We start from the raw sequence: 20,034 nt of genomic DNA, 5'->3' as shown, positions 1-20,034 counted from the left end.
CCCCGCCCCTCCCGCTCGGGGGACGGAAAGGGACGCCCTGGGCGGAACAGACGCCCAACCCGCCGGGACGCGCAGCCGGGCGGTCTTCCCATGGCGGGGTCCCTGGGCGCCCTGCTGGCGGCCTGGCTTCTGCTGGCCGCGAAGGGAGCAGCGGCCGGAGCGGGGAGCGGGGGAGCCAAGGACAACATCCTGCTCATCCTGACCGACGACCAGGACCGAGAGGTGGGGGGCATGGTACGTGCCGGGGTCCGCCTCTCCGCCTTACTCCCGGGCCCAGCAATGGCAGGTGGGATCCCAAATGCGCGTGTGGCTCCGGGCTGCTCAGCTGCGGGGGGGGGGGGGGCGGCCTAGCAGAAATGACGCCCTGCAGGAGCCGAGTGCGTGTGCGGCAAGGGGGCTTCGGTGGATCAGGGTGTTAACCCGGCTGTTAACCAGAAGGGTGCTGGTTCGAGGCCACTCAGGGACAGCTGAGGGCAGGATTCCTGCATTGGGGGGGGGGTTGGACTAGATGACCCTCGGGTCCCTTCCAGCTCCATGATTCTCTGAGGCCTCAAAGCACACCTGAGCCACAAACCGGTATACATTAAAGGAATGTATATACCCAATAGTATAAAGGCTTTCTCGTCTAAAGGTAGGTAGGTAAGTAAGTGGGGTTTTTACTGTTCTGCTGTGAAGGGCTCAATAACTTTGCCAAAGTCTAAGCCAGCCAGGGCTATTTGGCTGCAAACCCATATATAGGACAGGCCCCATTTATTTCAGGGGGGCTTTGTTGCATCCAGGTGTACATTGGACTGCCATCCCTGTGCATGCTTTACTTCGAAGTAAGTTCCGAGTCTGAGCTGAGTTTAAGCCCAAGTGACAGCACAGGATTTCCACACAGCCTTCCTTCTTGTTGGTCTGTAAGGACAAAAGGGTTCTGATCCAAGGGTCCTGTTTGCTGAGAGGGACAGACATGTGCAGCAGCCCTTCCAGCTTCTTTCCTTGTGACAGCAACCCTCTGTGGTACTTCCTGGTGAAGAAGCAGGGAATTGTGGGACTTGGGCACTGGGGTTCCAAACATGATACCTGAGGCTGTGGCAGCCCTTTTGGGACCAGTTCTGATAAGCATGGCGCACGGCCATGTTCACTTGTTCTACACTTCAGTCCCAGCCCTTTGCTACCTGAAGGAAGGAGCAAGATGGCGCCCCTCCTATGGCTCTACATATGGGCGTCAAGAGGACAGGGTGAAGTCAGACCGCTGGAGAGCGGCTGGGGCTGCAGGGACTGCTGCGGGAGGGACATGTCTTGTTGCATCTGGGGCAGATGTGGGCGCCTGGTTGTGCTGGGGCAGATGCACCAAGATGTCTCGTTGCTCCTCTGGTCACTGCTGTGGGTGGAGATTCAGTCTCTGGCATCTCCAGGCAGGCGCTTTGTGTGAGAACCGGGAAGACCACTGCTCTGCGTCAAGATATGGCCCTTACTTGGTTAACTGACTCCAGAAACTGTGCCTTGCTGGTCCTGGCCTTGCAGAGCACCATCGTCTGGTGACATGCAGGAAGCCAGTCATGTGACAAAGTCCCAGGTGAATGCCGGTGGTTCTCTGTGCTTCCAGATCATGTTTGGTTGCTGGAATGAGAGCAGGGTTCAGTTTGCCTTGTCTTCAAGTAGTGTGGAGTCTGAGCAAGTGGAAATCTGAAACCACCACACATTGTAACATTTACCTGGAACTGAAGTGTAGAACAAGTGACCATCGCCGTGGGCCATGCTTATCAGAACTGGTCCCCAAAGGGCTGCCACAGCCTCAGGTATCATTTCTCTGTGGAGGTTCCCTAGCCAGAATTGTTGCTTCCCATTGTACATTCTGGCTTCTTCTCCCACATGCATCTTGGAGATACAGAAACAAGCCCACGCAACATGCTGCCCACTTGATGGCAGCCTCATGTGCAGGAAGCGATGCAATGGGAGGAGGGCCTTGGACCCGTAAAAGCTGAGCTTCCTTCCAGAGGTTGCTCTTTCTGACACCCCGTTCGGTACTTCAGTTTATAGTTCTCCTTAAAATGAATTACACAAATGGTGTAACAAATGTAATTAATATGTCTGATGGCTTTTGTGTGTGACAAATATTTCCATGGATTTAGAGCAGGAAATCAAGTATCCATCTTGCAAACCTCAGGTTACCACTAACTTCTTGAAGAGTTTCCCTTCATGTTTGAAAGAAATTAAATAATTCTGGGCAGCTGTAGCAGGCAGGCAGCATCCCCACAGCAACGCTGAGGCCAGTCCCCTCGGAAAGCTTGAACACGGATACGATGACAGGTGCTGTGATAACACTGTGTAGCTAACATAACATGTTGCTTAGCCCTGAGAAATGGTTCGCAAAGGAGACCTGTGGGGTCTGGGGCTGATGGGAGTTGTAGTCCAACAACATCTGGAGGGCGCCAGGTTGGTGAAGGCTGATGTAAGGGAAGGCACGTTTATGACATATCTCCATCTGGCTCATTTTCTTTCACTCGCTCTTACTCTCTTCTCTTAAAATAAAAAATGTTAAAAGTGGCGGAGGTCTTGACCTCTTGGTTCAAGACCTGTATTTTTGGCTACCATTATGCCACAATGGACAAAGCGTGCCATTTTGCCTTTATTGATGAGGTGCAAAGGTATTTTGGGGAGTGGATGTGTGTATTGAGCCAGACTCAAAGGGTTGCTTTGAAGATTAAATTGCAGAAAAAGAAAATTACCCCCAAACACTCATATGAACATTTTGTGGCAGGTGTTTCTGAAAATGATTGTAGGCTGCAGAACGTGGAAAGGAGAAGGCCATTCTGCCCTCATCCCAACCATCTTCTGTATCAGGGTTTGGGGGAACCTGTAGCCTTTTGTTTGATTCCAGCTCCTGTCCCTTGCAGCCAGCATGACCAGCGGCAGCGATGAGGAACATGAGAGTTTGTTGGTTAGGTGACCAGCTGTGTGTTTGCAGGCTTATTTTCAGGCCTGTGGCCCGGATGTGACTGTTTTGTTCTATCTTTCAGACCCCCATGAAGAAGACAACATCCCTGATCGGTCAGTTAGGTGCCACTTTTGCCAATGCAGTAAGTATCTGGACAATGCCACTGAGAATTGCTCTGGGAAGTTTAAACTGATTGTAATCCTAGATGCATTGGGAATAGGAAACAGCCCTGAAGCAGAGAGGGGGTGGTTTCCTCTTTCTCCCCTCTCCATGCCGTTTTTTATTATATATAAACTGCTAGCTTGTGTCCACTTCAGGTTTTTTCCTAAGCTAAAACACCCCAGCTGCTAGACTGGGAACTGGGAACAGCTGCTTGAACCACATAACACCAGTCCAGAAAGATTGACTCCCAGTACATTTCCGAGCACAATTCAAAGTGCTGGTGCTGACCTTTAAATAGCCTTGGCCCTGTAGACCTGAAGGCATGCCTGGGGCAGCCCAGCCACATGGGTGGGGCACGAGAAATAAATTATTAATATTAATATTAAGCCTTTCTTGGTCGAGAGCGGCTGCAAACGACCCCTGCTGAGTCTGGGGAGATGCTTGGGACAGTACCCAGATTGGGGAGGGAGGGATGCTAATTTGTAGGGCAGAGGCTGACCTCCTGAATGGACATGTCGCCCTCCAGTTTGCAGTCACTCCTCTGTGCTGTCCGAGCCGCAGCAGCATCCTGACCGGCAGATACCCTCACAACCACCTGGTGAGGAACAATTCCTTGGAGGGCAACTGCAGCAGCCCAGCCTGGCAGAAGTTTCAGGAGCCATTCACCTTCCCGGTTTACCTACAGAGGCAAGGCTACCAGACCTTCTATGCTGGCAAATATCTCAACCAGGTAAAGTCCTCTGCAGACAAATGCCACCGATGCCACTGTGGGCATCCGCATCGCCTCTCCTTGCCTTTAAAAGCCGTGTGCATGCCTGTTGCGTCTGACTTGGCGACTTTCCTCTATTACAGTATGGGGACCCCAAAGCAGGAGGCATTCAATATATGCCACCAGGCTGGAGCTACTGGTTAGGTCTGGTGAGTAGGTGCCCTTCTCTCTCTCTCTCTCTCTCTCTCTCTCTCTCTCCTAATTTCACAGCAGGCAAGGTGACCCAGTGAGATCCATGGGGCAGAGTGCTGGACTTTGATGTGCAGGATGCAGATTCACAGCTGTGCTCAGAACTAAAGTTTGCCAGGTGGCCTTTGCTGAGAGACAATAAGCTGCTGAATCTACATTCTTGTAGATCTTAGAGGTATCTCATACAACCATAGAGTTGGAAGGGACCCTGAGGATCATCTAGTCCAGGGGTCAGCAAACTTTTTCAGCAGGAGGCTGGTCCACTGTCCCTCAGACCTTGCAGGGGGCCAGACTATATTTGGGGGGAAGAATGAATTCCTTTCCCCCACAAATAACCCAGAGATGCATTTTAATTAAAAGGACACAGTCTACTCATGTAAAAACACGCTGATTCCCGGACCATCTGCGGGCCAGATTTAGAAGGCGATTGGGCTGGATCCGGCCCCCAGGTCTTAGTTTGCCAGCCATGATCTAGTCCAACCTTCAATGCAGGAATACGCAGTTCTCCCTTACGGAGATCAGACCTGTAACCTTGGCGTTGTCAGCACCACGCTCAAACCAACAGAGCTATCTGGCCAGAGCAGTGGCCTTGCATGCAAAATGTCCCTGGGTTCAATCCTTGGTGCCTCCAGGTAGGATTGGCAGAGAACCCTGCCTGAAATCCTTGAGATTTGCTGGAAACCAGGGTTTCATGTCGTTGGTCAGGACACACCAGGGGAGCCTCATTCCCACAGCCCTGCCCCCTAGCCAGGCCATAGCCTTTTGGGTGGACCAATGCCAGCACATCGGTGCGTGGTGAGTAAAAGTGACCAGGAGAAAGGGAAGGTCAAGGTGTCAGAGGGGGGAAAGAGGTCCCCCTCCTCTGAGGGGAAAGGGAGTGGGAGGGAAAGGAGTAATATTTATTAATAACAAATAAACGGGGGTTCTTCCTGTGTTCCTAGTGAATGGGAGAAAGAAGAAGCAGACAAAGCTAGATTAGTACTGCAATACTGTGAGACTATGGGAACAGAGTGAGCAGCTATAAAAATGCAGATTTGGAAGATAGGATCATCACTAGCTCCTCAGACAATTGGTGTGTCTCCCACGGTGATGACAGTTCTCCAGGGTGTCTCAGGCAGAGAGGCCTTCTCCATCATCTGCTGCATTGTCTTTTAACTGGAGATGCCAGGGGTGAAGCAGGGACCGTCAGCCTGCAAAACATGGGCTCTGCCACTGAGCGATCGTCCTTTGTGCCAAAATCCTGGTGTTCAGAACAGTTTCCAGAGCTGGCTCTTTGGTCACTTTGTGCATCTTTCCATAGGTGGGGAATTCCAAGTACTATAACTACACTCTTTCAGCCAATGGACACGAGGAGAAGCACGGGGAGCACTATGAAGAAGACTATCTCACGGACGTCATTGTGAGTTGTCCCTCCATGTCACCTTCGTTTCTGGCTTCCCAGATCCTCCTGCGATCAAGTAGCTAGACCACTGGAAGGGCAGCCCCATTCGACAGTCAGAATGCTTTTTTTCGGTGTCATCAATTAGTCTAAAAAACAGTCGTTATTGCATTGGCTCACTTATGTCTGTCAAGGAAAGAACTAAAGTGAGAAAGAGAACATTGAAGCTGGAAGAGGGCCTGCCAAGTCTCTGACGTTCATCTCTTTCCTCCAGAAACTCTCCCTTCGTGGAAAGGATCTGTCGTCCTGCCTGCCTGCCTCTTTTTCTCCCACTTCTCCACTCTTGGCTTTCAGGAGAAGAGCTTTTCCAAGCAAACAAGAGGCCTCCACCTCTGCCTCTGCTTCTCTGTTGCAGCAGCCAGACACCCAAGTCAGTGACTCAGTTGGTGTCTGTAATAGGTGGGGCACTGAGGCCTAGAGCAGCGGTGGGCAGCCTCAGGCTGCGAGGGGCCAAAGGCACCCTTCTAGGCCTCTCTGGCCCAGCCTTCCTTCACATCCTCCTTGGGTGTTTTTGCCTGGCTAGAACGGGTGCTTAAATCATGACTCTCATTTGCCTGGATGGTGGGTGGAGAGGGGTTTGTGTAGAAACTAGCTGGCAGGTAAAATTTACAGTGGTACCTTGGGTTACAGACTCTTCAGGTTACAGACTCTGCTAACCCAGAAATAGTACCTCGGGTTAAGAACTTTGCTTCAGGATGAGAAATCGCGCAGCAGCGGTGCAGCGGTAGCGGGAGGCCCCATGAGCTAAAGTGATGCTTCAGGTTAAGAACAGTTTCAGGTTAAGAACAGACCTCCGGAACGAATTAAGTACTTAACCCGAGGTACCGCTGTATATTCATTGCCCCCCACTTTTTGCCTCTGGCCCTGCCCCCCACAGGCATGTGGTTCCCCAGAAGATTGCCCAGGGAGGGAGGGAGGCATCTCTTGGAAAGCGTTCCCCCAGCCCTGATTCAGTGAGGTGGGCGGAGTGTTTTCATGTGCACTTTTGCAGGACAAGCAAAACAGTTTCCCTGCTGTTGGTTGCAAGTCAGGAAAACGCACACGTCTACCAGCACCTGGAAACGAAGCACGATAGAGAGAGAAAGATTGTATATGACTGCATGATAAACTGGCACTTCAGAATCCCATGAAAGTTCACGCCATCAAAATCCTTAGGACAGGGTGGATCTTCATAGAATCATAGAATCATTGAGTTGGAAGAGACCACAAGGGCCATCGAGTCCAACCCCCTGCCAAGCAGGAAACACCATCAGAGCACTCCTGACATATGGTTGTCAAGCCTCTGCTTAAAGACCTCCAAAGGAGGAGACTCCACCACACTCCTTGGCAGCAAATTCCACTGTCGAACAGCTCTTACTGTCAGGAAGTTCTTCCTAATGTTTAGGTGGAATCTTCTTTCTTGTAGTTTGGATCCATTGCTCCGTGTCCGCTTCTCTGAAGCAGCAGAAAACAACCTTTCTCCCTCCTCTATGTGACATCCTTTTATATATTTGAACATGGCTATCATATCACCCCTTAACCTCCTCTTCTCCAGGCTAAACATGCCCAGCTCCCTTAGCCGTTCCTCATAAGGCATAGTTACATAAGGATCTTGTTGGTCACGGACTGTGCTGGCTGAGCTGATGGCAGCTGGAGTCCGCACAACATCTGGAGGGCCACAGTTTCCACATCCGTGAAAATGGGACTTCTCCAGAGAAAAGATATGGGAAATATGCTATCTATTTCTCTTTCAAAACCCTTAACCTGTGGAGCAAGGTACAGTCGTACTTGGAAATCAAACAGAATCTGTTCTGGAAGTTCGTTCGACTTCCTAAACATTTGGGAAGCAAAGCACAGCGTCTGATTGGCTGCAGGATGTTCGGCTTCCAAAAATAGTTCACAAACCGGAACACTCCCGAGTGCCAAAATGTTCAAGAACTAAGCTGTTTGAAAACCAAGGTACAGCTGTATTTTACCCCTTCCATGCCTCCCTAGGATTCCCTTGTCACGGCTAAAATGGCCGCTGTTTCTTTAATGCGAATAAAGCTGGGTCAGCATGACTCAGCGGCCTGCAGCAGGTTGTATATATAAAGTGAGAAATGTTAGTTGGTGCTGAGGCTGGTGTTTGGGTTGGTTGGTTGGTTAGAATCATAGAATCATAGAGTTGGAAGAGACCACAAGGACCATCGAGTCCAACCCCCTGCCAAGCAGGAAACACCATCAGAGCACTCCTGACATATGGTTGTCAAGCCTCTGCTTAAAGACCTCCAAAGTAGGAGACTCCACCACACTCCTTGGCAGCAAATTCCACTGCCGAACAGCTCTTACTGTCAGGAAGTTCTTCCTAATGTTTAGGTGGAATCTTCTTTCTTGTAGTTTGGATCCATTGCTCCATGTCCGCTTCTCTGGAGCAGCAGAAAACAACCTTTCTCCCTCCTCTATGTGACATCCTTTTATATATTTGAACATGGCTATCATATCACCCCTTAACCTCCTCTTCTCCAGGCTAAACATGCCCAGCTCCCTTAGCCGTTCCTCATAAGGCATCGTTTCCAGGCCTTTGACCATTTTGGTTGCCCTCCTCTGGACACGTTCCAGTTTGTCAGTGTCCTTCTTGAATTGTGGTGCCCAGAACTGGACACAGTACTCCAGGTGTGGTCTGACCAGAGCAGAATACAGTGGCACTATTACTTCCCTTGATCTAGATGCTATACTCCTATTGATGCAGCCCAGAATTGCATTGGCTTTTTTAGCTGCCGCGTCACACTTTTGGCTCATGTCAAGTTTGTGGTCAACCAAGACGCCTAGATCCTTTTCACATGTACTGCTCTCAAGCCAGGTGTCACCCATCTTGTATTTGTGCCTCTCATTTTTTTTGCCCAAGTGCAATACTTTACATTTCTCCCTGTTAAAATTCATCTTGTTTGCTTTTGCCCAGTTCTCTAATCTGTCAAGGTCGTTTTGAAGTGTGATCCTGTCCTCTGGGGTGTTAGCCACCCCTCCCAGTTTGGTGTCATCTGCAAATTTGATCAGGATGCCCTTGAGTCCATCATCCAAGTCGTTGATAAAGATGTTGAATAAGACCGGGCCCAAGACAGAACCCTGTGGCACCCCACTAGTCACTCTTCTCCAGGATGAAGAGGAACCATTGGTTGGTTGGTTGGTTGGTTGGTTGGTTAGTTAGTTAGTTAGTTGGTTAGTGCTGGTGTGTATAGTTGTTCAGTCGCTTTTGCACAAAGACTTTTAAGAATAAAACTCTGCAAGGACTTTTCTCGTGGACTCTTTTATGCCGACAAGGGTCCGAGGACCAGGCTGAGGAGACAAAGGGAGGCCAGAACCCTTTGCTTCTTTTTTGGCTTTTTACAAACACTGACATCCCTCCCATGGCACCATGGCTTGAGCCATTCGTCTCTTTCTCTCCTTCCCTCCTGCAGACCAACCGGAGCCTCCAATTCCTGGAGAAGCTTTCCCACCCTCCTTTTCTCATGGTTCTGGCTCCACCTGCTCCACACGCCCCCTGGACAGCAGCCCCCCACTACAAGTCAGCATACAGCAGCATCAAAGCGCCACGCAATGGAAGCTTCAACGTCCACGGAAAGGTGAGTTCACAGACCTTGATGTGGGCAGCGGGCTTGAAGGGCTCATGGGCAGCTCCATAGGCTTCTCTCTCTCTCTGCTCCTCTCAGGGCAAGATGCTTCTCAGGTAGCCCTCTGGTGGCAGCTGGGAACAGGGAGGTCACTTCAACAGGAACACCAGGATCTGATGGAGGGCATCTTGCCAGGCTCTTCTGCCTTGGAAGATGCCTTCTTAAGTGGCAAGTTGCTGCCACTGCTGGAGTGATAATCAGTACACAGCAGAGGACAAGTGAGGAAGCAGGAGCTTTCATTCCGTGGTCCCAGAGAATGCAAGGACAATAATAATCAAAGAATTGTGGCACTTGTGTGTGTTTCTTACTGTATTTTGTTTTTTAAAAAGTAATTCAGAATTTTAAAATGGCAAGTGTTAAATACATGGGGGAGGGGGAAGAGCACAAGGGTGATGGGGTCATCAGGTGAGGGTCCGGGTCTTTTCTCCAAATATTTGCCATCTGGATTCTGTTGATAAAGTCTCCACCATTTTCTTCCCTTTATAGGACAAGCACTGGTTGATAAGGCAAGCAAAGACTCCCATGTCTAACACATCCATTGAGTTCCTGGACAACGTCTACAGGGAACGGTAAGAAAGGGTCCAAAAGGCCACTCGTAGGAGCTGGGGGAAACCACTTCTCTGTAGAAGCTTGAAAGGAGTGAGGCCATGGGGGGAAGACATTTGTGGGGGCTTTTATCCAAAGTCACTGGGAGACCCTGATGGAGACAGACGTCTGAGAGGCAGTGAGACTCAGGTGTTGTGCATCTTCCCTCAACCTGACATCCTTCAGATGCTTTGGACTACAATTCCCACCAGCCATTGCTGGTGTAGATGAGATGTGATGTATAGTGAAGCTGTGAAGTGAGAAGTACCTGGTCAAAGAGTAATGGGCACAATTCTACGTTGCCTAACTGTAGTACTGAGTCTTCAGGAATGGGAAATGTGTGGGCCTCTGGATGTTGCTGGACTCCATCTGGCAGGCAGGAGGCCCCTGAAGCACGCCCCACAGCTCCAGGACCCATTGAACTAGAGCCAAGGCCCTCCCAGGCCCCCTTCCTCTGGGTCTGATCAACTGAGTGCCTCCCAAACCGGTGCAGGGAGTGCACTAAGCGGGAGGCATGGAGCCCAGGAGAAGGGTCCTCCTTCAAACAGGGTTGGCCCTTTAAGACCTGCCCACTTGGACCTCCTTTCTGGGCATCTTCATGGAACCAGAACAGGACAGTCCCTTTCAGGACCCTGGCTGCAAGCTTTCCAGACGCATCTGCCTAGCTGCTGTTGGAAAGTGAACATTGGACTATGGACCCTTGGTCTGACCCAGCAGGGCTCTTTGAAGATTGCCTGTTTGTGCAGGGTCAACAGCAGAGGCACAGACTCTTCCCTCATACACTGAGTGGCTTCCCTGCTGCTTCAGTAATGCAGTTTATTGCGATAGCTTGATCTGTTGCACCAAAATGCAGTTGAACTACAACTCCCATCATCCTGTTTCTGGCTGAGACTGATGGAAGTCGTAGTCCACAACATCTGGAGGGTACCACATTGCTACCTCTGCAATATATAGTATGTTCTCATATTCTTGCAGGTGGCAGACTCTGTTGTCTGTGGATGACATGGTGGAGAAGATTTTTGAAAAATTGAAGACCCTTCACCTGTTGGACAGCACATACGTGTTCTATACTTCAGATCATGGTTACCACACAGGTGAGTTGAGGCCTGCTTTTGCCACAGAACCTTTGGGGTGGTGGGGGAATAGCTCCAATGTCTCTTTCAGTGGCAAACTGGTGGAATGTGTAGGGATGAATCAGGCCAGGGTTGCCAACAGGATGGATGATGGCAATGGGCTGTCCGTGGAGCTGCCCTTGAAGACAACTTGGAAACTTTCCTTGGTCCAAAATGCAGTGGCCAGATTGCTGACTGGAGTTGCTTTTAGAACTCGTGTAACCCGTTTCTAAAACAGCTGCATTGGCTGGCGGTTTGTTTGTGGGCCAAATTCAAGGTGCTCACATTAATGTTTAAAGCCCTAAACTTTGACTCCGGGTATCTGAAAAGACAGCCTCCTTCCTTGAAGAACATCTGGAATCCTAAGATCAGCAGGGGGTGGGGCCCTCTTGGCCATTCCACCACCCTCAGCAGCTGGGCGAGGCAGGCCTGGGAGAGAGCGTTCCCAGGCAGCCCTGAGGCTCTGTGCATCCTCCTCCTCACACAGCTGGGCCTGGCAACTTAGCTAGGGTCTTTGGAAAATGCCGAAAGCGAACCTCTTTACCTTGCCCTCGGAGAAGGACCCACCCTAATTTTGTGATTGTCAGCTGTTTTAAGCTTCTTACAATGTATTTGAGATTATGTACCTCTTCCTAGGGCCTAAAATAATGGTGTTGTGAGCTGCTGCTTCAACCAGTCCCAGTCCGTGTGGCCAAGGGTTAGGAATGATGGGAGTTGTAGTCCGGCAGCATCTGCTTTCCGCCTCTTGTGTAGGCCTCTAACCAGAACTCCTTTTGTGCTGGGGGTGGAAGCCAAGGGGCTGTTGTCCGTGAGAAATGGCAAAAAACTAAGACTGAGGTCTAGTTTCTCACCACCGGCTATGCACTTAACTCTCTGGCTGACATCCAATGATTTATTTTTTTAAAAAGTAGTCAATTCCCCACCCCCACCCTGTGGTTTCCATTAAAAATTATGCCACATGATCCTAGTGAGGTTAACTGCTTGCATTCTAACATTCAAGTACATTGATATTCACACCTTTTTCTTCATATCTCTGTAAATGTTTAGTGGCTTATTTAGAAAATTAAACTGTAAATGCAGGGAAGGGTGATTTCATGAGGGGGCCAGAGCCCTGATGGCAGCAAGAATGGACCCTTGACCTCTGGGGCTGAATGAGCAGTCAGAGGGGAGCGTGTTTCATTCCCAGTGGGGGTTTGTGCCCCCCCCTTCTGTTGTCCTCCAGTGAGAGCTCAATAGCTAAGACTGGTCTTGGCCAGCCTGGCGCCCTCCTGATGGCTGGGGCTGATGGGAGTTGCAGTCCAAAGCAGGTTGTCAAAAGCTGGTTAAAAGTGTTGGGCTAGGAATGTGGAGAGCTGGGTTCAAATCCTCACTTAGCCAGTGACCTTGGGACGGCCGTACTCTCTCAGCCTAACCCGCCTCACAGGGTGAAGCACTTGAGCTTCTTGAAGGAAATCTGGGGTGCAAATGTAAGAAATAAATAAATAGGCCCTGCTTTTTCGGGGGGGGGACTCCAGTCAGGACTTGTTTTTGCCTCCCCAGGTCAGTTTTCACTGCCCATTGACAAGAGGCAGCTCTATGAGTTCGACATCCGGGTGCCCCTGCTGGTGCGAGGTCCAGGCGTCAAGCCAAATCAGACTCACCTGGTGGGTGTCTTTCTTTCTTTCCCCGACTCAAGTGCTGCTTTCCTTGCAGAAAATCCCAGGTTCTGCCCTGACCATCTCCAGTTAAAAAGATCTCAGGTTGCTGAAGGGGAAAGATTTCTGCCTGAAGCCTCTAGGGACCCTCAGTATTAGGCTGTGGCAAAGCCATATCTTCATAAGCTCAGAGCATCTGCCTTGTATGCAAATGTCTGAAGTTAGATCCCTGGCTTCCCACGGTAGGGCTGGGAGAAGACCCCTCCTGAGGTCCTGGGAAGCTTCTGCCAGGTAGCGTAAAAAGCAGTGCTGAACTGGATGGGCTGAGGGCCGTGGGTGGTAGAAGGCAGCTTCCTGGGTGAGAGTAAAAGTGTCCCCTAAATTTTCAGCCAGGCCTATTTGCTGGATGGTCAATGCACTCAAAGCCTGAATCTCTGTCCCTGTGGACATTTTGTGGAGTTGGGAACTATAGTCAGTTAACTCACTTCCAAACATGTAGAATTCTAACATTTCCAGAATAAAGCTGAGTTAGAAGCTTCCTTCCTGACATACTACTTTTCTACTGCCAAGAGTTTGATTTTTTAGCATCTTTTTATTTTTCAAATTGTAACAACAAAAACAGCCTATTAGATAAAATGAACCATTCTGGTGAATGCACAGGCATGTATCCCATTTTACAATAAATGTCCAGCGTATAATTCCAAGTGGCTTTGTCACATACTGTACAGTCAGGAGGTTTTGATTCTTGTGTCGATCTCTGTGTCTTCTTCTTTCAACTACAGTGGTGCCTCGCAAGACGAAATTAATTCGTTCCGCAAGTCTCTTCGTCTTGCGAGTTTTTCGTCTTGCGATGCACGGTTTCCCATAGGAATGCATTGAAAATCAATTAATGCGTTCCTAGGGAAACCGCCTTCAGACCAGGTCCGGGGACAGTCTGTCCCCGGACCTCTTCTGAAGGCTGGGGGGGGGAGACAAGGGCTTTTCTTCCCACCCCCAGCATTTTAAAAAACCCCGGGACAGCGGAGGACTTCTCCGCTGTCCGGGCGATCTTAAAATGCTGGCGGGCGGCATTTTAAAATCGCCCCGGGACAGCGGAGGACTTCTCCGCTGTCTGGGGTGATTTAAAAGCCCCTGGGAAGGCAGGCAGGGGGGACAAAGACTTTTGCCCCCCGCCCGCCTTCAGAAGAGGTCCTGGACCTCTTCTGAAGGCGGGCGGGGGGCGAAAGTCTTTGCTCCCCCCCGCCTGCCTTCAAAAGCCCTCCGGGACAGCGGAGAAACGCGCTGTGTTTCTCCGCTCTCCCGGGAAGGCAGGCAGGGGGGAACAAAGACTTTCGCCCCCCGCCCGCCTTCAGAAGGTGTTCCCTCCCCGCCGCCCAGCTTCGGAACGATGCTCCGAAGCCCGGCGGCGGGGGCAGGTGTTCCCGCCCCGCCGCCCGGCTTCGGAGCATCGTTCCGAAGCCCGGCGGCGGCGGGAGGAGGCGTTCCCGCCCCACCGCCCGGCTTCGGAGGAGGTCCGAGGACAGTGGGGAAGACGCGCTGCGCTTCCCCGCTGTCCCGGATATTTCCCTATGGGCTGTCGTCTTGCGAAGCAAGCCCATAGGTAAATTCGTCTTGCGAAGCGCCTCCAAAACGGAAAACCCTTTCGTCTAGCGGGTTTTCCGTCTTGCGAGGCGTTCGTCTTGCGAGGTACCACTGTACTATATGTTTTGGGAAACTGTCTGTTGCTATGCATTTGGAAACCTCTTAACCAAATTTTACATGATAGTTCCTGAATCCAACGATGTGGTTTTTGTCTGAATAAAGTTGGGTGTCATTTTGAAATGAGATGGTGGGCTGAACCTTCCAAAAGGGCACTTTTTAGTTTCTTGGCATTCCTAGGCTACTACGAAGAAATAATTGCCTTGAACTGGATAGCTGGATGGCTTCTGTAACTCTGTCCCGTGTTGTCTTCCTCTCAGCAACCTGTCCTCAACATCGATCTGGGGCCCACCTTCCTAGATATCGCAGGTATCGATGCACCTCAGACCTCCATGGACGGACAGTCTTTCTTGCCCCTGTTGGTAATAATTTGCCCAGAACCTTCTAGAATAAACAGGGGAATTTTGTGTGTGTGTGTTGAATAAAGGAGTTATCTGGAGTCCTGTAGACAAGCAAATTTTCAAACTTTACACAGTATTCTTTCTGTCAAAGGATCCTTTGCTCAGAACTCTTGTCATGTAAGTCCTGAAGGAAACTCTGCTATGGACAACGATGCGGCTGGAAATAACTCCACATCTTCGGTTTCTGTGCATCATTGGAAGCAAAAGACTCTGAAGCTCCTTTTGCATATTGCTTGCCTTGAGAGTCTCGTTGTGTACAAGGAACTGCGGGACCCGTCCACTGGTCCTGCTCCTGAGACTTCCCTGGCCTCTTCCCTGACAGCTGCATGTTGAGGGTGGATATCTGCAATATATCCCAGCTGGGGCTGATGAGAGTTGGAGTTCCAAATCCCCAGAGGACCCCAGGTTGGCCTAGGTGAAGCCTGCACAGAAGCAGCCCTCTTTTTTTAATAGAATAAAGCCAGAGGGTTTTGCTTGAAGGGGATTCTGGGCTCTGAGGGGGAAGTGTGGGCTGTCATATGCATTTGGTGTCCATGAGCAATAGATGCAGCGTAGGAAGGGCATTTTGAAGCATATGGCAGAAACCACGAACTGTGCTATAAGAGTTGTGGTGTGCATGGCATTTTGGAAGTGGGACTAGATTGCTGCTGCTGGGCCTCTGGCTGCCGCTCCCTGAGCTGGCTTGTGCCTTTGTCTGCCCTTCCTGCTGCTGCTGTGGGGCTTCTGCAGACCCCTTGGAGCTCCCACGCAAACTCTAGAGCTGGAATGGGGAGTGCCGGCCCTTCAGCTGTTGCTGGACTACAACTCCCATCAACTCCCATTGTCCTTTGACCCTGCTGTCTGGGGATGATGAGAGTGGGAGTCCCTACAACTGGAAGGTCACAGGTACCCTATCCCTGCTCCAGAGCACACCTTCACCTTCACCTGTGGCTGTATTCTTGACATGCAACAGTAGAGGGGACAGGCTGCCATTTCAGGGCATTTGCTCTGGATGTCTAGACTGGGCCAGAAAACCCAGAGAGCCCTGTCAGGGATGTGGTCTTGAGAATTTTTATTTTTATTTGTCACAGCGGGTGATGCTTTCTGAAATGTGTTTCCTTGGCTCCAGGTGAACGAGACGCACAAGAGCAAGTGGCGGTCAGATTTCCTGGTGGAATACACTGGTGAGGGCCACACTCACCAAGACCCCCACTGCCCTGCCTTGGGACCAGGCGTGTCGGTGAGTGCTTGCTCTGGAGGCACAGAGATGTCTAGAGCACTCTGCATTTCTTACAATTGTCCAAATCTTCTGCTACAAGGGAAACTGGATCCTGCAGACTGCCTAGAAATTATACACAGGGTGCAAAGTGGCATAAATCTGCTGATTGTGTCTGGAGGGGAGGATTTCACCCCAAAAATTTACTTGATTTGACCATGGGGTACTCAGTGTGGTTCCCCTTGGTGCCTCCCAATGATTACAGTTTTTTAAAAAACAAGGCACTGCCCCCCTTCTTGCCCTGCTTTCCCATTCTCCTTTCCTCTTGACCAAGCCCCCTCCCTTTACACCTCCTCCACAGCTTGCCCCACCTCCTTTTAAAGGAGCAGGAGAGCCTACTTCTAAGTAGACATGTTTACACAGCACCTCTCCCCTTCCCCTCGTGCCACATGTTCTACTTCCTCATTCACCTGCCTGCTTGCAGCTGTCATGCTGCAGGTGGCAGCGTGATGACAGTCTTACGTTTTTATGTATATAGGAAGAAATAAGGGGTTTTTTTGTGGAGACAGAAATTGTCCCGGGTTTTTGGTTTGTTGTTTTTTTTTTGTTCTCTCTCTCTCTCTCTCTCTCTCTCTCTCTCTCTTTTAGTTATTGCTTTCTGTTCTCCACCCCAGATTTAGAGTGTTGGACTAGACCTGGGTTCAAATCCCCAGTCTGCCCTGGCACTCACCAGGTGACCTTGAACTAGCCACTCTCCCACAGGCTTGGTTTTAGATGGAGGAAGGGCAGGGTAAAAAATGCAACAAAGGAGCTCTGCCTGGCTTTACTTTTCAAGAGAGGGATGCCTTGTGCAGCAGAGGACGAGGTCCTGCTCTGCCGCTCCCCCAGAGGTGGTGCTAAAGGGAGGTGCAAGCTTTGGCCTCTGCAGTAGGAAGTTTTGCCCTCAGGCTTGCAGGGCTTGAAATTTGCCTATGCAAAGGGGATTTGCTCACCTTAGTTTACATAAAGTCTGCTTCAGCCTCAGTCCCCCTGCCCACAGCACTGAGGGAAGCCAACGCTCCTCATTCCTGCACGTGGATCTTGCAGTCCACATTCCCAGCTCCCACCTCATCTCCCACTTAGAGTGTCCAGTTGCTTAGCACAGCTTGGAATTATGCCTTTTGCCCATCACATTGGGGTTGTTCTCAGATTAGACCCTTTGAAATTAGTGGCCCTAAATTAGGCATGTCCATTGATTTCAGTGGGTTAGAGACAACCCCACGTGTCTGGAGCGGAAGTGCCTCCAAACCTGCTTTCTTTTTTCTTTTTCTTTTTCTTTACATGCCCAAAATAAATTTTTATTAAGGTTTGCACAAATATCGCCAATCAAACAATTTCACAAATAACATATTTTCATCTTTTGGACTTCCCTCAGCTTCTCTGACAATCATCCGTATTTAAATTTTTATCTACGCGTTCCCAAAATTTAGTATCGCCTTTTAAAATACCTTTTCAAACATATTTACATTCTTGCAATATTCCTTATATTTTCACAAAGCTTCTTTAAAACCCACTAGCGTTGTTTGTTCATCACATACACTCTTCAAATAATCTGTAAATTTCCCCCAGTCCTCAAAGAACTTGTGATCTCGTTGATATCTTATTTTTCCAGTTAGTTTGTCCAGTTCTGCATAGTCCATTAACTTCATTCTCCAAACCTGCTTTCAAAGGGTTGAAAGAGAGTGGGGGAAGGGCTGGAAGTTGTGTTCTTTGGAAACCCAGGACCTGCGCAATGCTTCAGTACAGCGTGCTTCAGCCACCCTTGCCCCCCTCTTCAGGAGACTCCATTCCATCCCCTCCTCCTGTGGAATGCTCAGCATGGCCTCTGAGCACACTCAGCCCTCACTAGGCCTGTTTTGAAAAGGGCAGGCTACCTTCTCAGGCCCCCTCCCCACAAAAAAAGTGGGCAAGGGTCATAGCTCAGTGATAGGGACTTCTGCTGTGTGGATAAAAGGCCCCAAGTTTGATCCCTGGCCTCTTGGAGAGCTGCTCCCAGTCCATGTAGACAGTTCTGAAGCAGATGGACCAGTGGTCTCCCTTGGTATCAGGATGCTTCTGCTTCTGGGTATTTCTGCCACCCTTGTCTCCCTCGTGTTCCTCAGGGGCCCCGTGGGCACTCGCCAGCTGAGTTTGTTGTTGGAGGGAATGTTGCAGTCTTGGGTAGGTGTTAGATTTGAATAAAGCCTCTCTCCCCCTCTCTCCCTTTGGCAGCAATGCTTCCCTGACTGTGTGTGCGAGGATGCCTTCAACAACACCTATGCCTGTGTGCGCACACTAAGCCCCATCAACCTGCAGTACTGTGAGTTTGCGGATGCCCAGGTGAGCACCGTCTGCCCCTCCTGTCCTGAGCGAGGCCCAGAGCGAGGGCCACACCCTTTCCCTGTTGATGGTCAGCAGTGGCCTCCGAGGGATGCTGCCACACAGCAACCTTTTTCAGAACTTCCCAGCCTCTTCATGCAGACGTCATTCACTGAGGAGCCATAGCAGAGGAGTCTGGTGCATATTCTGGGGTGCACGTGTGGATCACAGAAGGGTGTGCCCTCACTCTTGGCCTGGGTCAGGCTTAGCTTTAAAATATTCTGTTGAACTGAATTTGTTTCCGGCCTTTCATCACAAGTTCCCAGGGTGGGGTGCATACATGCAGTAGAACATATGAAATACAATTAAAGCACTGCTTAAAACCATAATTGAAACTCAACAATCATTACTGTGCAGAAGTGGCAAGGGGAACAAGCTGATCTAAAATAGCTCCCCAAAGCCTGGGAGAAGAGGTGTCTCCCCCTAAGGGACGCAAAGAGTCCAACGCCGGTGCCAGATGTACTTCTGAGGGGAGGGAGCTCCGTAACTGGAGAGTCACTTCTGATAGCACCTGCCATCACCACCGGCAGGGCCTCCTCTGCTGATCATAACATTCAGGCTGGTCTGTACGGGACAAGGCACTTCTTCAGGTATTTCGAACCCAGCTCATTTAAGGCTTTCTACATTAACATAACCAGCTTAAATTTGGACCAGAAGCAAACTGGCAACCAGTACAGGTCTTTTAGGACAGGAATAGTAGGTGTCCTGCTGGCTGGATGCTGATCTATTGCAGCAGTTGCAGCTTCTGAACTGTCTTCAAGGGCAGCCCCACATATAGTACATCGTAGTAGTAGAAGTTGTTGAGGATTTTGTCTTCTTTCCTTTAGCAAATTGTGACTTCTGCCCCTCCCCTCCCCTTGGGGGGGGGTCTCTCTTTCTCCCTGTCTTTTCTCTTGCAGAATTTTGTAGAAGTCTATAACCTGACTTCAGACCCACACCAGCTCTTCAACGTGGTGAAAACTGTGGACCCTTCACAGCTGGAGCAGATGAATCAGAGGCTGATCAAGCTGCAGGCCTGCTCTGGGGTCACCTGCCGCTCCTGAGGGAGCAGCAGCACAGCTCTTGCTGTGGCTCTGTGCCGAGGGGAACATGTGCTCTGGGTCTCTCCTTTCTTGCTCTCTCTCTCTCCATTTACTGGCCTCCCCTCTTTTCTCTGCTTTTAAGCCAAAGTTGATTTTTCCCTTTCTGGATCCTTTCCTGGAGGGTGTGGTTGGCAGAAGAGAGGGAGAGAGGGATGGGGGTGGTGAAAATGCCTGTGCCAGATTTCCCCATCAAAATGCTCCAATATCCCATCCTGCCTCTTGCTGCTCACCTACACCTTGCCTTTGCCACCAGACTTGGCAACTGGCAGGTCGGATTTCACCACCGGGGGGGGGGCTGATACCTAGGCTGTCAGTTGCTGAAGAGCACCCCCACTCTCAGGGGTTCCCCATGGCCAGGTGGTGAAAGATTCCTTCCCCTCCTCTCCCCTGCCTTGTTGGGGGTGTATGGGATCCCGCCTTTAATCATGAATCAGTATTGCAGATTCTGCCCTGCAGCACCTTCTCCCCCCCCCCCCGAGAGCTGGAGGTGCTGCCTGTCCTTTTGTGACTGTCATGTGCCTTGTAACTCCTCCGCTTTGAGAAGTTCTGATTCTGATCAACTCCTGCAGCAGCTCGGGCAGTTGCTGTGTTGTCTCGCCTGTGCCTCTCTGCCTTAAGTGCTGTGAAAGGAAATAGAATGGAATAAAGGACTTGTTTGTTAGAAAAACTGATCTGGACTTTGCATGGACTGTGATGGCTGCTGCTCTATATGTGGAGAGACAGGAGCCGGACCGCAAGAGCCTCACAAAGACCTGCTTTCCTACAGTAAATGTCATTTCCCGCGGTTGTGCTGGTTTAAAAAATCCACGGTGTCAGCTGCGAG

The 20,034-nt window shown here is 50.4% G+C and overlaps 1 protein-coding gene across 1 annotated transcript; it reads left to right on the top strand.

The window, feature by feature from the left end:
- On the top strand, positions 1-19,878 carry LOC310711874 (N-acetylglucosamine-6-sulfatase-like). Its single transcript, XM_083514298.1, has 13 exons — positions 1-234; positions 3,006-3,065; positions 3,612-3,815; positions 3,938-4,003; positions 5,344-5,442; positions 8,895-9,059; positions 9,594-9,676; positions 10,668-10,786; positions 12,344-12,447; positions 14,397-14,498; positions 15,646-15,756; positions 17,983-18,090; positions 19,029-19,878. Exons 1-13 carry the CDS (start codon positions 91-93, stop codon positions 19,170-19,172), a joined length of 1,509 nt encoding a protein of 502 aa, XP_083370424.1. The 5' UTR covers positions 1-90; the 3' UTR covers positions 19,173-19,878.
- Positions 19,879-20,034: the final 156 nt, after the last annotated feature.

Source organism: Podarcis liolepis, assembly GCF_965112155.1.
Source record: "Podarcis liolepis genome assembly, chromosome: 7".
Taxonomy (NCBI): Eukaryota; Metazoa; Chordata; class Lepidosauria; order Squamata; family Lacertidae; genus Podarcis; species Podarcis liolepis.
The sequence above is the reverse complement of the archived record's forward strand: the minus strand, read 5'-3'. Positions and strand labels throughout refer to the sequence as shown.

What these genes read in the sequence shown, in the direction of transcription:
- LOC310711874 (XM_083514298.1), top strand. Translation starts at nt 91, where the DNA reads ATGGCGGGGTCCCTGGGCGCCCTGCTGGCGGCCTGGCTTCTGCTGGCC. An exon ending in GACAACGTCTACAGGGAACG is followed by an intron (nt 9,677 to 10,667) that starts GTAAGAAAGGGT and finishes ATATTCTTGCAG; the next exon opens with GTGGCAGACTCTGTTGTCTG. An exon ending in AGTCTTTCTTGCCCCTGTTG is followed by an intron (nt 14,499 to 15,645) that starts GTAATAATTTGC and finishes CCTTGGCTCCAG; the next exon opens with GTGAACGAGACGCACAAGAG.